At 41.1% G+C, this 16,589-nt stretch overlaps 1 protein-coding gene across 2 annotated transcripts in view; it reads left to right on the top strand.

Moving 5' to 3' along the window:
* The window catches only part of PLBD1 (phospholipase B domain containing 1), an 80,461-nt gene that overhangs the window by 37,123 nt on the left and 26,749 nt on the right, over positions 1-16,589 (top strand). For both annotated transcript variants that reach the window (XM_036762099.1, XM_036762100.1), the window contains exons 5-6: positions 5,759-5,899; positions 11,673-11,817. In XM_036762099.1, coding sequence (XP_036617994.1) covers positions 5,759-5,899; positions 11,673-11,817 — 286 coding nt within the window. The remainder of the gene's footprint in view (positions 1-5,758; positions 5,900-11,672; positions 11,818-16,589) is intronic.

Genomic DNA, 16,589 nt, shown 5'->3' on the forward strand with positions numbered 1-16,589 from the left:
GCAAAACAGTACCTTTAAGCCTTGTCTGGGTTCTGAGGTCATGTTATATGCTTTCAGTGAAAAACATTTTCCTTGAGTCCGGGATTGTGAAGCTGTTCAGGGCTACTACTAGGCTTTGAGAGGCTTCTATCACCCAAGCCAGGTGTGGGGAACCTGTGGCCTTCAGGCCACATGTGGCCCTCTAGGTCCTTGGGTTTGGCCTTTTGACTGAGTCCAAGTTTTACAGAACAAATCCTTTTATTAAGGGGATTTGTTCTGTGAAGTTTGGATTCAGTCAAAGGGCTGCACTTGAGGACCTAGAGGGCTACATGTGGCCTCGAGACTGCAGGTTCCCTACCCCCTCCTTCCCTCTCTCCCTCCCTCTCTTTCTCTCTCTCTCCTTCTTATTCTCTCTTTCTCTCTCTCTCCCTCTCTCCCTCCCTCCCTTTCTCTCTCTCTCTCTTTCTCTCTCCCTCTCCTTCCTCCTCTCTCTCTCTGTCTCTTTCTCTCTCCCTCCCTCCCTCTCTCTTTCTCTCTTCCCTTACGCCAGTCAACTCTTCAAGCAACAGAGGATTCTGCCTCTCCCAGTCATCTTCCAGCATCAGAATCTCATTCAGTTAGATCAGCTCTCAGCTCAGCTGCAGAGCCTGTCCATTTCTAATTAGCTGCTCTCCTGGCTAAATTCAAGGCCTCCTCCTATGTCATCTATCTCTAACTTAGGTTGAGAAACCCCAAAATCCACCTTTCTGTAAGATAGAACAAAAATAGCCAATATACAACTTTCCTATGATCTTACAATAAATTTTTAAGTCTTAAAAAATGAACCGTGAAAATTAGCTGCTGAGAAATAATGTGCTGCTGTCATCAAGCAGTACCTTTGTCTCAGTGAGGGTCTGCTTTTAGGTCCTCATAGAACTGTCTGTGCCTCCTAAAGTGCTTTTCTCTGTTTCTCACACACACTTCCTTTTTTTGCTTCCTTCAGGAAAGGAACTCCTGTAAGAAAGGGGTAGAATCTTATATAAACATAAGAAAATGGACATTTTTGATATATTGACATTTTGAAACAGTTTTTAAAATTTGTTTTCTTAAGTAATAAGGCCTGGACCCAATAAGCTGGATCTTCAGGGCTTTCTCCGGCTTTTCATGAAAGAAGGTTTAGGAGCCTCCAAAATCTGGGATTGGGCTGTTCTGGTCTGGGCACTACAGTACTGTGCTTGTGCAGGCTTCCTCTTGGTTTCTGGTCCAGTAGTTGGCTATGGCCTGCCACAGCTCCCTGGGGCTTCGAAGGTCCCCATTTGGGGGCTTACTCAGGGAAGCACTCCACTCTCATTGCCTGTAGACTCAGAGCCTTGCCAGCTCCTCTGTCTTTGGTCCCACTCCATGCTGTAGCTGGCCTTGTGCTGAAGGAGCCACCATTCCTGTTGTCCAGGGGCTTCTGGTTGACTTTTGGAAGAAGTCATTTACTTCTCACTGGATTTCTTAACTTTTTTTTTATTTTAGAGGGGGGTGCAATTGGAGTTAAGTGACTTGCCCAAGGTCACACAGCCAGTGAGTCAAGTGTCTGAGGCCGGATTTGAATTCAGGTCCGCCTGACTCCAGGGCTGGTGCTCTACTCACTGCACCACTTAGCTGCCCCCTCATTGGATTTCTTGATCATGATTTGGGCTGGTTTAAAATTCTGGTTTTTGCTGTAATAGCTGTGTGGAGTTAGGCAGGTTTCCTCCTGTTCAGTTGGCCATCTTGGCAGGAATTCCTAACATATGTACATATCAATCTACAGAATACATTCGAAGTAATGAGTTGGACAGTGGCATCTAGGGGAATGAATGGGGAAGGGGTGCAATTGGGTTTCATGGTAGGAACTGAGCCTTTGAAGGGAGCTAAGGATTCTAAGAGGGGGAGGTGAGGAGGGATTTCATTCCAGGCATGGGAGAAAGCCTTTACACACACAGAAAGATGGGAGATGTACTATTGTGTATAAGGAATGGCGAGTAGGCCTGTTTGATTAAATGTAGGGTACGTGAAATGGAGTAATGTATAAAAAGCTCTGTAACAACAACTAACATTTATATAATTCTTCCTGTGTGCCATGCACTGTGCTAAGCGCTTTACAATTCCTTATCTCATTGGAGCATCACAAAAGTCCTGGGAGACGTTATTATCCCCACTTCATAGATGAGGAAGTGGAGGCAGAAGTTAAGTGACTCGTCCAGAATCATTCAGCCAGTAAATATCTGAGGCCAGATTTCCTGGCACCAGGTCCAGCCCTGTAGCCACTGTACTACCCAACAAGCCTAGAAAAGTAGGTTGGAAGCAGATTGTAGAGGGCTTTAAACTACAAAGCAGAGGAGTTCACACTTTATACTGAGGCAGTAAAGAAGCCTCTGGAGCTTTCTGAGAAGGGGATTGACATGGTTAGACCTGAGCTTTAGGACTAGCGTTTTGGCAGATGTGTGGAGGATGGGTTGGAGCGGGGAAAGACAAGGCAGGACGATCATCCAGAGGGCTGTTGGTAGAGTGCAGGTGGGAGCTGATGAAAGCCTGAACTGGGGTGGTGGCCAGATGATCAGGGAGTGGATGTAGAGTTCTGGTGGGGTTGGAACCAAGAAGACTTGCCAACCAATTGGATATTGGAGGTGAGTAAGAGTGAAGCGTCAAAGAAAACTCTGAGGTTGTGAACCTGGGATACTGGAAGGATGGTGGTACTCTCAGCAGAAATAGGGAAATTAGGAAGCAGGGTGGGTTTGAGAGGAAAGACAAGGAGTTTTGTTTTGAGTTTGAGGTACCTTCAGGACATCCAATTCAAAATATCTGATAGGCAGTTGGTGATGTAGGATGGGGATTTGGGAGAGAGTAGTGTTAGAATATAGTTCTAGAATCTTTGGGGCAGATATGATGATTAAATCCATGGAAGCCAAGGAGACCACCAAGTGAGAGAATGTAGAAGAAAAGACAAGAAGGCCTAGGACAGTGCCTGCAGGTGCACGTAGAGTTAGTGGGCAGACTGTGGATGACGATATAATAAAGGAGACTGAACAGTCAGACCTTAGCAGTCTTTGAGGTCTTCATTTTATAAATGAGGATACTGAGACTCAGAGAGGTCAAAAAGCTGACACAAGCCATGAAAGGTCATTGAGGCAGTAAGTGGCAGAGCTGGCATTCAAATTTGGGTACTTCGCTTCAAATTGAGCCCTCTGTTCACACTGCTTTGAATTGCCTCCCAAAAGAACCAAGAGAGAACAATGTTTGGAAAACCCAGAGAGGAAATTAAGAATCTAGGAAGAGAGGGTGGTCAGAATGTCGTTTGCTCCAAAGAGGTCCAGAGGAATAAAGATTGAGAAAAGGTCACTGGATTTGGTGAGTAAGAAATCACTGACAACTTTACAGGGAGCAGTTAAAGTCGAGTAAGTGATAAGGCTGGAAGGCTGTTTACCAGGAGTTACAAAGTGAGGGAAGAAGTGGAAGCAATACCTATAAATAGGCTTGTTTGTTTTTTCTAGGACTGTGCTTATGAATGGAAAGAGAGATATAGGTTGATATCTTGAGGGGATGGTGGGATCAAGTAAAAGTTGTTTTAAGGAAGAGGAGCCCTGGTCATGTTTGCAGGTAAACTTACACTGTTAATTCATAAATGAGCCTTTACACATAATAATACAGTAGATAGAATGCTGAGCCTGGAGTCAAGAGGATCTGAGTTCAAATCCAGCCTCTGATGCTTACGAGCTGTGTGACCCTAGGCAATCTTAAGTCTTAACCTGTTTGTCTCAGTTTCCTCAGCTGTAAAATGGGGGTGATAAGAGCAAATATCTTGCATAGTGGCTGTGAAGTTCAGATGAGATATTTGTAAAGTCCTTATCATAATGCCTGCTGCCATCAAAATGAGTATTCTCTTTCCCTTTCTAAAACCCCTGGTCTTTTTCAAATTAAATCCTTTCTTTCCATGTCTTTTCATCTTGTGGAGTTGATTTTTTTTAACCCAGGCATGTGACTTTGTATAAAATGGCATCTTATTTAGTTTTGCCCAGTTTTTTAGCCTGTCAAGATCCCTTTGAATTCTGTTATCCGGTTTGGTGTTAGGTGCCAATCTAGTTAACATTCTATGAATGCCTTTAACCAAGTAACTGATAAAAATGTTAAATAGAACAGGGCCAACCACAGATGCCTGAGCTGCCCCACAGGAGGCCTCCTACAAAATGTACGTTAAACCATTAATGACTTGGGGAGTCCAACCTTTCAATGCATCCTGAAACCACCTAGCTATATGGTCATATAAGTCTCTTAATCCATCTTGTCTATAAGAAGAACATGCGATTTCATCAGATGCTTTGCTAAAATCTCCCAAGGCTCCTGGAGAGGCTGAAGCTGGTGGATTATTTGAACACAAGAGTTCTGAAATACAGCATGCCAAGCATTGAGTCTACCCCCAATATGGCGAGCCTCTAAGAGGTGGGCCATTTGGACTGCCTGAGGAGGGCTGACCTGGCTCAGATCAGGAATGGAGCACATCAGCTCCCATGCCAGTCAGTAGTGGGAATGGCCACACCCATGAATGGCCATTGCTCTTAAAGCCTTGGTAAGCTGGGGAGGCCTAGTTTTTAAAAAAAAAGTAAAATGAAGTAAAATAAATCTAGGTAAACTATATCTACAACATTCCCCTAAGCCACTGGTTTTCAAACTTAAATAGAAACAATACCTCCAGGTCACATGTTGATTTAGAAAACCACAAATTAACATTATCTGTGTTGTAATATATTTTTATTTATTTTGTTAAACATTTCCTAATTACACTTTAATCTGGTTCTGGTGGTATGTGGGAGTTTCAGACACCTCTGCCCTAGGCTACCTAACCAAAAAATGAAATAGGGTTAGTTAGCCTGGCTTGACTAATAAACAATAGGACTAATGAGAGGCAGAATTGGACTGAGGAAGATCTAGGTTCAAGTCCTACATCAGATGGCAAATTAGTTGTTTGTCAGTGGATAAGTTACTTAACCTCTGAATGCCTCAGGCCACCCTCTAAGACTTTGAGTGTTAGAGATGAGTTGCTGAAGTGTGTCAGAGATGAAATCCAGTTCTAAACAAACAAACAAAAAAGCTCCCATAATGAATAAATACTTACTGAACTAAATTGAGCAGTTTGTTCATGGTGAAGCCATGTTGGCTCTTCGTACTCACCTTTTCTTTCCTCTTTTCCTTTTCTGAGATATTCGCTGACCACCATGTTATTAACATTCTTGAACTTTGCTAGGAATTGAAGTCAATCTTGCTGACCAGCAGTCAGTAGACTACTTGGAGAAAGCAGTTGCCCTTCTCTCATCCTATGATCTATCTCCCCATTTCCACTGTCTTCTGAAGATCACTGACAATAGCTCAGCAGCCCCATTAACCAGGGCTTTTAGTACCAGGACATATGGTTCATCTAGGCCAAATAGCTAGAACTCATCCAGGCAGCTTGTCATTCTTTCCTGCCCTTTATGAGTCAACAAACCTCATTAGCCTCTCCTCTGTTGCTTTACTGTCAGCCAGGTACCTTCATTACTTAAATATAACATCACAAAACATGATGGTAAGTCCCTTCTGGGTGGGGTATGTAAGGATATAAAGTTCTAGGACTGATTCCACAAGATGTGCATACCAGTTTCTGTTATCATTACTCTTAGCAAAGATAACTTAGTAAATCTGTGGCTAAAGGAAAAATAGTGGAATAGAAATTAAATTTCATTGACTAACTGGCTTCTAAAAATCAAAGCTAGTTATAATCTTTATTCTTCTTTCCCAGCCCTTGACTGTTTTCCAGATCCAGTTCCTGAATGCAGTTGGAGATATACTGGACCTAATACCCTCACTAATCCCTCCAGCCAATGCCTCACGGAATCATTCTGTCATAGATGATATGGGTCATTGTTCTGTTCTTATTAAGGTAAGATTCTCCAGTAGTCCCACTCTGTGTGTACATGTATACATGTATATAAAGATGGAGGGAGAGTAGAGAGCTTTTCTCATTAATTAATATAATTACATAAATATATGTTATACATCAGTCTTCTCTAAAGCATAATTCTGATGCCTAATGACGTGGAGGTGACCCTGGCTTTCACAATGGAGTGTCAGGTCCTACTGATGTGTTTTAGGGGTGCAGAGACCCCCAAACTATTGAGGTACAGGACAGAATCATCTGGAAAGAATTTGTGGATTCAAGCAGTCTTCCAGTCAAGTGGTGAAAGTTTATTATAAACACTAATGAAGCAGGCAGAACTCCTTAGGGAACTTGGAACTTAACGGGTGGAGGGATGCTAAAGCTTACATAGAAAAAGTACAGTGAATGAATGGTGTGCCAAGTATGCTAATTAGGTGGTACAGGGCAAACTATAGAGCGGTCATACAGTTTCTGTACCTAGGGCACAGGCATCATTCACTACTGGAAACAGGGAGTGGGGGTAGACTGGGGAGGGGGAACTTTCTAAGGGGTATGTTTTTTGTGTGTTATGTCTGTAACAAGATAGCCTTGGGAGTTGACCTCTGTAGCTTGACCTCTGGACTGTATACAGTAACTAGGAATCAGTACATGATACTTCTTCTGGTACAAAATAGTCCTGTTCACACAAGGGAAATTCTGGAGGTCAGCTTGTTCTTGTAACAGGGAGAGACAGTTTGCCTCCTTGGGGCCACTCATGAGTTATTGCCAGAGATAGGATCTTTGGGCTGGGGAGAGATAGGGCTGGAACGCCCTAACACTACCAAGCTGGAAAGACTTTGTATACCCAGTCTGGAGATTAATCCTGTCTATAATCCAAGGACAAGCCTGCCTAAGGCTAGAAAGGCTTATCACCAGAAGGTTAGTCACCTGATGATTTATTTTTCAACCGCAGCGAATCTCAAAGGTGTGGAGAGGTTGTAGTCAGTATTCCTGTTTTCAGACCAATGAAATAACTACTCCTGGAAGAAGTGATATATACATTGTATTGCATTATAAATGTTTCCTGTAGACCAGACAGCACTAAGTAACCCCTCACATACTTGAGATACATATTTGTGGTATTTTCTGCAAAATGGACCTCAGGTGATTCAAGTTTCATAGCTTCTGTATAGAATAGATGCTTCCACTGCTGTGCTGAAAAGATCCATATTATGTTTGACTAACCCCTTGCTAGGCGCAATATCTCAGAGAAGCTAGTCAATCTGCTTTGTTAAACTTCTCTGGTTTTCTGTTCCCAAGCTTCTGCTCTGCTTACTTAGAATTATTCCTCACCAATAACTTAGAGCTTGAAACTTAGCTGATAAAGCTGTGAAATCTGTCCTTTCATGTCTTCCCTCCCCCTCTTCCTTCATTCCCCCTCTCTTCCTTTCCTCCCTTTCTCTATCTCTCTCACTCTGTCTTTTCCCCCTCTCCTCTCCCTCTCTCCCTTCTCCCTCCTCTCTTTTTCTTCCTGGATTCTTCTCTTCTCTTCCTGAATTCAGACTTTGGGTCTGCTCTGTAATTCGTAGTTAGTATCGAAAGTCTCATCGTCTATTTATGATCAGATAAATTAAATATGTCCTTTAATCATAAAATCAATTTTGATATCCACATCTCCAGTATATTATAGCTTGGAACAACTGTCTCAGAACTCTGAGTCAGAGTAACTCTAACAGAACTCTGAGTAGGTTTAACTCGGCAAAAACCTCCCCTATATGAAAAAGCAATAGCTTAGGGTCAGTACCTTACAAATATAAGATATTAAAAACATTTTGGGTACACACTCAAATCAGCACAGTACAGTGAAAATGGCACTGGATCTGTGTTTAGAACAAACCCCAAATTTACTAATTACTATCTCCATTACCTTTCACAAGTGACTTAACTTTCTTGGTCTTTAGCTTTCCTCCTCTCTATAATGTAAAGGTGAGAAAAAATGGCCTTGGAATTCTCTCCGAGCTCTAGCTCTATGACCCTGCCATTCTATAGACTCCACCCACCGGGAGGGAAGGTTTTGGATTTCAGTTCAGTCTACCCCCTTTTTCTTTAAACCCAAATCACTCTGGCTCTCACTGATTGTCCAACAATAGGTCCCAGGCCAGGCCCTATTTGGTCATTGTTTGGATCTTGATTGGCTCAGAATGAGCATAAATACCAATTATTTCTGTTTTGGGCAGAAACCCTGAGTGTCCCCTCCCAGATTAATTTTTTTTAATTAGGTAAAGAGGCCATTATCTGCATCATTTCTTATTAAGTCTTAATCACTGAATGAGTGTTGCCTCAGTCAAACCAAGACCTGTTAAAGACCTTAGTTGGAAAAGGTCAAGGTCTCCCACTACATCCTGGGCTATCTCTAATTGTCCTGTTCTATATCTGGCCACTGGACAAAGATGACCAGAAGAGAAAGTCAGACTGGTGACTTTGCACAGCCCGCCCTCACTTATATCCAATTCACTTGCATGTCATGGTATCACCTTTCTGATGTCCTGGTCATCTTTGAGATTGAAGAACAAACAACAATAACCTTGTGTCCCAGCTTGAAAACTCAAAACTGGTCTTAATCCTCATGGCTCCAAAATAATATATATGCCAGTCAGGTAGCAAGAGCAAGGAAACAGATATGTAACCTGAATACTGCATTTCTGTTCTTATAATATTAAAAGACCTAGGGAAAAGTCTCAAAAAAGTTGGATGGTTTTTTGGAAGGACATGGACAAGAGTCATAAATGATGAGAAGGCATGAAGGAGTTGTGATGAGGTTACAGCTCCATCGAAGTCAGAATTTAGGAGAGGCTTATCACCGGGTTGGTTGCAGGGTTTTGAACACAGTGACTCTTATGAGACAGTCTGCTAAATCAGATTACAATCTGTATTAGAGAAGGGATTATCCACACTGACAGATCATTAAAGTTTTGAAGAATGCGTATGTGTGCATAATTCAGTTCAATAAACATTTATTAAGCTCTTCCAGAAGTGAGTCATAGTGGATCCTGGACACTAGCTGTGAGACCTTTGGCAAATTATATAACCTCTCTGAGCCTCATTTTCCTCATCTGTAAGCTAATAATAACAACCACCACCTTAATACAGCGCTTTAAAATTTGCAAAGAACATTTTATGCATTATCTCATTTGAGCTTCATAGTAACCCTGTGTAATTAAGTACTATGAGTATTCTTCATCTCACAGTCAAGGAGGCTGAGGTTCAGACTAAGGGTTACAGCAAATGAGGATCAGACACCCAACTCAACCTCCTCTCTTCCTAATTCTAGGTCGAATGTCCTACCAGCTCCTCCACGCCACCTCTCAGTGGATATGTGTTAGTCAGTTACTGAGCTGATAATAATTCTGTCTCTCCCTCACGAGGTGGTTGTGAAGAAAGTACTTTGCAAACTCTCAAGCGTGACAGGTGCTGGCAGTCGTTACTGTTGTTATTTAAAATACATTTTATCAAGCTGTTCTGTATGGTGATCACTGTCCTTGGTACTAGAATAGAGCCAGGACATAGGACATAGTTGTCTTTCGTGGAGGAGGGAGTTCTCTCTTTTCATCTTTTCTGTACCATTTGATGTAGATCCCTTCCTTTGACTTTATCATTCTACCTTGCATCCTACTTATTTCATAAGATCATGGATTTCGAATTGAAAGTGAGCTTTGAGGCCAACCCCTTTATTTTATAAATGTGGAATTGAAAACCTAAAGAGGGTAAGTGACTTGCTCTATATCCATTTTAACTCCTTCCCCATCCCCTTAGATCAGGGCTGTCCAACCTTAGGTTTTTATTGAAACAATAGACAGTATATTTTGATTTGCCATCCTAGTGAGAGCTCTGCGGTAGCTCTGCTTCGTTTGCTAAAGCATTTATGCAAATTTCTATGCTTGCAGGCAGGCTGCATAAATCGGTTATGGTCCGCATTTTGGACAGCCCTGCCCTTAGATTATAAACTCCACCTGTCTGTTCCTAGCCCCCAGCTCAGTGGCTTAGTAAATGCTTATTGAATTGACTCGGCACTCTGATCTACAATCATGTGATTGACAAAACCAAACTTAGCGTCCACCATAACTATGGTTGCCCAGATTCATCTTGCTACTGCTGCTCTGCAGCCATGTTTATGCCATCTGTTAGCATGTTTCCCCTTCCCATCTTACTCCTCACCTTTAGCCCTGGGAGTAGTAATGAAATCTATATAGCATCCCTGGAAAAACACATGTCAATCAACTGCTCTTTGATACCATCCCCAAGACGTTCCTGACCATAACACTCCTCGACTACCACTCCTTGATTTATGTTGTTGTCTCCATTAGAGTTTAAGCTTCTTGAGGACAGAGACCATCTAGCTTTTTATATTTGTATCCCCACCACATAGTAAGTGCTTCAAAATGTTTATTTGTTCATTCATTTGAATAAATGAATCTGTTGATTTATTGAATTCATTTATTAACAATAAACATAATAAAATAATTATTGATAAAGATATTGTAAAGGTTCACCTATAAGTAGTATATCTAAGTGTAGCTCAACAAGGGAAAGATTATTACTAACAGAGTTTAGAGACAATTTCTTGGAAGAAGAATATTTGAATTGAAGCTTTAAAGTATGGATAGGAATTCAGCAGATGAAAGGAAGGGAATGAGGCATGAGCCAGGCATTCTAGGTACAGGCCCAGCACTGGGAGCAAAAACATTAGAGATAGAAAAGCTGGGGGGTGGGGAGAGGATGTATGGACCATGATGAATAAATAACCCAGTTTGACCGGAGTATGGGAGACCTGGAGAAGACTAGTATGACATAGGAAAGGTGATGCCACAATATATAGGACATTGAATGTCAGGCAAAGGTGTAGAAACTTTATTCACTAGCCAATAAGAAGCAGAGGAATGACATGACATTTTCTCCATCCACTCCCCATAGACCATTAGTGCCCTTTCTGGACCCTTAATCTCATTGGATGCCATTTTGTTGTTGTCGATGTCTTTGTCCTTTGGCCTCAAAGAGGACTGTGACATCAGGGAAATGATGACATGACTTATAGTTGACTTGGATTTGAGTGAGGGAGGGCTGTACAAGGTCACCAGCCTCACTTTCTCCTCCAGAGCCATCTGGGTCCAGTGGCCTGATATTCACCAGGATGACTGGACATGGCCCAGGATGCAATGGGAGAGCCATGCCATTTTGTAGATACTAGGCTGCAGGCCTTGGGCAAATTACTTTACCCTTCTGCCCTTATTTTTCCTCATCTGAAAATGGGGATTTAGTAACACTTGAGTTACCTAATCTACCAGATTAAGATTTTTTTTTTAGAATTAGATGAGATAATATATGTATCTTGTAACCATAGAGCTTCCTAGTAGTGAACTGCTATTGACCTACATCTTTCCTTTACTTTTTTCTTTAAAGGAAAAAAGGGAAAAGATGGATATCTACTCATGCCTTAATTTTTAATTTCCCACCATGCTTTTTTTGATCAAAATGAATTATTAATTTTGGGCCTCTTAAGCAAACCATACAGGGTGTCCCAAAAGTCTTAGCGCAAAAAAATAAGAGCTCAAAACTGCATAAATTGTGACTGTGACCTGGTCTGTCAGCGAAAATAAGAAATAATGTCAAGAGAATAACACATTGATATGCGTGTCCTTTTCCTGTATCCCTATAGTCTCTGTAGCCATCCTTTGTTGAAAAAAAAATCTGATTCATTCTCTATAGGCTTCTCTTTGATTTGCTGTGACTTTGACCACAGGTTCTTCCCGGGTTCGAGAACATTTTTTTTTCTCACTCAAGCTGGTTCGTGTATGCATCTACACTGAGGATATACAAACACTGGGACTTCTCCATCAAAGATCCAATGACTAAAAGTTCTCGTCACTCATTCAGCAGTTATCCAGGTAACAAGATTTAATAACCTTTACTGATCCAAAATTATTGGAGAGGAGAAAAGAGAGCAAGATCTGTCTAAAATTAGCAAAAAATTAGAATTACAGAATTTTTTTAAAAAAGAAATACTATTTTAGTCCTTTCAAGTAATATAGAAATTCTAACTATATTAACAGTGCTCCTAAGAAGTCATCCGTATATTTAAATTAATGCTTTTAAATGCATGAAAGCGATTGTTCTCCTGGTTACAAATGTCAGTTATGTTCATTTGGCTCTGTGATCACTTGTTGCAGTGAAAGCAAAAAGGTACTGAAAAGCTTTTAAAAATATTATGAATCTAGTTTCCTGGCTTAGTAAATATGAAATAGGGAACCTCTTTCATGGTTCAGAATCATACAGTACCTCAGTCTAAATAGTCATAATTATTGTACGGGATTGTAGGCACAGAAAAAAAGAAACCACTAATCAAAGGGTTCCACTCAATTCTATTTGATGAAATTGAAATAAGCCTGTATGAGTAATCCTAATTAGTAATGAGTAATCCAATTAATGTCCTCTGAGGCAGTACGACGGGATGGGAACAGCAACGCAATGAAGTTAGGAGAGAGAGGCCCCAAGTCCAACTCTGCCACTTAGGAAGCATGTGATGTAACTTTTCGGAATTCTCTTGTTGGTAAGGGCTGAATGGGAACAATCTCACTTGTGACAGAATTGTTCAGTGAAGTATAAACACCACCCCCATTCCCCTCCATGAACTAACTGGGCTTACCTTTGCCTTGAGAGTTTGTCTGTATTAGGTCTCAGACTAGGTGTAAATTATGACTTGAGCTTATATGCTCTCCTTCTTATGATGAACTTGTATTTGTCTAGAGTATAACTATGCTTTGTCTCTCTAACTTGTGGAAAATCCAGCGTCCACTCCTTCCCACCATCCCTCGGCCTGGGTTCAGGCTGAAGCAGGGATAATGGGGAGATGGGAATAAGCATTTATACAGTGCCTACTATGTGCTAAGTGCTTTTTACAAATATTATCTCATTTGATCCTCACCATACCCCTGTGAAATAGGTGCTATTATTATAATTATCACACCCATTTTACAGATAGGAAAACTAAGGCACACAGAGTTTAATGGCTTGCCCAAGGTTACAGAGCTAGTAAGCGTCTGAGGCCAGATTCAAACTGAGGTCTTCCTGAGTCCAGGCCCAGCATTTTATCCACTGTGCTTCAACTGCTTCAACCCTTTCTTCAGAGGCATCAAATCCCCTTTCCATGTCTCTACCCAACACGGCCATTAAGGACACCAGACAAGGATCTGTCAGCCACCTGATATTCTTTAGCTAAAGTGTGGAAACAGATTCATCGGTTGTGGCAATAATGTGAGCAAATGAGGATCAAATTGACCCCAAGGAAACTGCTACCTGAGCTATCTGCTATGGGAACCATTATCTACTTTCTATTTTTTTTTGGAGGGGCGAAGACAGGGCAATTGGGGTTAAGTGACTTGCCCAAGGTCACACAGCTAGTAATTGTGTCAAGTGTCTGAGGTAGGATTTGAACTCGGGTCCTCCTGACTCCAGGGCCAGTGCTGTATTCACTGTGCCACCTAGCTGCCCAAATTGTTTTTCTTTTCTTTTTTTTTTCCATAAACTACTTTTATCCCCTAACCTTTGGACTGCTCTCAGAGGACTGAGGGCCCAGGAGGAAATTGTCTACCACTTAACTGAGAGGCAGGCTTGTGCTCTCTTTACCAGACAGTGGGGGAAGTAAGAGGAAACAAAGCTCTGTCTAGTGGCTCCTCAATATCACCTATTTACCCCATCAGTTCTCCCCGTAGGGGTAAAGGGTCACTTTTCAGCTACCAGTCCTCATCATAAACAGCACAGCCTCAGAGTCAAGGAGGAAGGGAACAGAGGATCAGGCATCTGGAAATCAGCTTCACCACTCACTCTTCCTCCCGCATGACACAAACAAGACGGACAGTCTTTTGGTTTCCTTTTCATAGAAGCCTCCAGAGCCCAGTTCAAAAAGACTTTGCCAAACCTGTGAATTCTGGAAAAATCATTTCCCAAGTCTGATGCCTCTGGGGTATTGCTCACAATAGAGGCATAGCATCTTTAAATGGAGGGGATTGGACTAGATGACTGGCTGATTCTCTGAATTAATATTTTTACTATACAGAAGAGTTTCCAAAGTTTTCTAACTTTTAAAAACCACGATACTCATTTTGCATTTGTAGCAATCACATTTGTCCAGAAGACATGTTCCAAAGATGATATAATTTGAAATTGTTAATATTTGAAAGGGAAAAGTGTTGTATATTGAATTCAGATGAGGACTGGCAGTAATAGTTCCAAAATGAAAACTCAAAGAACCCATCAATCAACCAGTGAACATTTATTAAGCATCTGCTATATATCAGACAATGCAGTAGGCTCTAGAGATTCATTGTTGTTGAGTTCTTTCAATTGTGTCCAACTCTCCATGACCCCATTGGGGTTTTCTTGGCAAAGATACCAAAGTGGTTTGCTGTTTCCTTCTCCAGCTCATTTTACAGATGAGAAACTGAGGCAAACAGAGTTAAGTGACTTGCCCAAGGTCACATAGCTAGGGTCTTCCTCACTCCAAGCCTGGTACTCTATCCACTAAACCACCTAGCTGCCCCTTAGGCTTTAAGGATACAAAAAGGAAACAATCTCTGACCCCAAGGAACTTACATTCTATAAGATTTTTAGTTCCGAATTTTCACCCTTCCTTCACTCCCCTCTCCCCAAAATGGCATGCAATCTGATATAGGCTATACACATACAGTCATATTAAACATATTTCCACATTAGTCATGTTGTGAAAGAAGAATCAGAACAAAGGGGGAACCAAGAGAAAGAAATAAAAAGGAGAAAATAGTATGCTTCAATTTACATTCACTTCGTTATTCTTTCTCTCGATGTGGATAGCATTTTCCATTATGAGTCTTTTAGAATTGTCTTAGATCATCATTGTATTGCTGAGAACTAAGTCTATCAAAGTTGGTCATCACACAGTGTTACCGTTACTGTGAACAATGTTCTCCTGGTTCTGCTCATTTCACTCAGCATCAGTTCATGTAAGTTTTTCCACGTTTTTCTGAAATCTGCTTGAACATCATTTCTTATGGAACAATAGTGTTCCATTACATTTATATACCACAACTTGTTCAGCCATTCCCCAATTAATGGGTGTCCCTTCAATTTCCAATTCTTTGTCACCACAAAAAGAGCGGTTTGCATTTCTTTTCTCGAGAACTGCCCATTTGTATTCTTTGACCAATTGTCCATTGGGGAAATGGCTCTTTTTCTTATGTATTTTCTATTTATTAATAATAATACTTAACATTTATATAGCAATTTAAGGCTTATAAAGTACTTTACAAATGTTATTTCATTTGATTTTCACAACAACCCCATGAGGTAAGTACTATTATTATAGTCATTTTACAGATAAGTTAGCTGAGACACTCAGAGATAAAGAACTGTTCTGTGGATTTTGGATTCAATCAAAGGGCTGCACTTGAGGACCTAGAGGGCCACATGTGGCCTCGAGGCTGCAGGTTCTCCACCCCTGCCTTAGATCATCTCTACTGCAAAGAGAGAGTAGGAAGTTGGTGAGATCAGTGTACAGGCACACAAGTTTGGGGGTCCATTTTCTTTCATTTACCTTTGAGTCTTATTGAGATGGCAGTGGAAAGCTACTGTGACATGTCTGAGCCCTTGCGATTAAGGACTTTTTATTCAGTATATAGGTAACTAGGTCATGTGGCAGTTGCCTTTGGAGCTAGGATGGCTGCTTGTCTTGTGGAGGAATGGCAGCTGGCTTTGGAATTGGAGATGACCAGACTGTGGTCACCCTCTCTGCCATAGTTTGGGACTCCATCAGTGAGTCAAAAGAGGCTGAAAGGAGACCACAGTCAATGTTCCCCAAATCCATTCAGAGACTTGGATGGTAGACATGAGCGTGGCAGAGGCAAGTCCAGAGAGGCAGGGACTGATGACTATTGAAAATAGGTGAGGTGGAAAGGAAGTCAGTTCTTTATCATTGTACTCCTCTTGCCTCCCATTTGTTATCCCTTATCCCAAGAGGGATCCAAAACATACAACCTCTTCCTTTATCTTTTCATAGCCAGTGGGAGCAGGTGGTTATGGATGGATCTCCCAGCATCCCAAAGTTTCCAGAGATGGTTAGGGAAAGAGGGCTCCATGTACAAATGCTTAGCAGTTTTTTTTTTACTTTTTGCTGTTCATCCCTCCTCCACTTTTTTTTTGCCACAATATGTTGAATACTGGTGCTCTATGGAAATGTCGGAAGAGGAAAAGAGGAGGGGATATAGTTCAACTAAGAAAAAGATTCCAGATATTGGGTAGTAGCTAAAGCCATAGACTTAATATTTTTGCTATTCATTATTTTAAGCAATATTTCATACCAAACCCTAGTTTAAAATCCAAACTTGGCCAGTGCACCAAAAAAAAAAGATGTATATGTGTAGTGGGGTGGGGTGGAGTGCGCTAGTTATAGTCAAAAGTAATCTAAGCATTTTCTTTTTAATCCTCTTAACAATAGGCTTTATTTTTACCTTTCCAGGAGAGTACTGTCCCATATTAGAAGTTCCTATTTTAGTGATTTATTTTTTAAAATAAGTTATTTATAATATACTTAACTTTAACCCTCAATCAAACCCATCAAATGTGCTTTGCATATATTTACATTTGAAAAATGTAAATGAATAATAGGAATTTAAAATACAAGATAAGA

The sequence above is a fragment of the Trichosurus vulpecula genome, chromosome 5 (assembly GCF_011100635.1).
Source record: "Trichosurus vulpecula isolate mTriVul1 chromosome 5, mTriVul1.pri, whole genome shotgun sequence".
NCBI classification, from domain to species: domain Eukaryota; kingdom Metazoa; phylum Chordata; class Mammalia; order Diprotodontia; family Phalangeridae; genus Trichosurus; species Trichosurus vulpecula.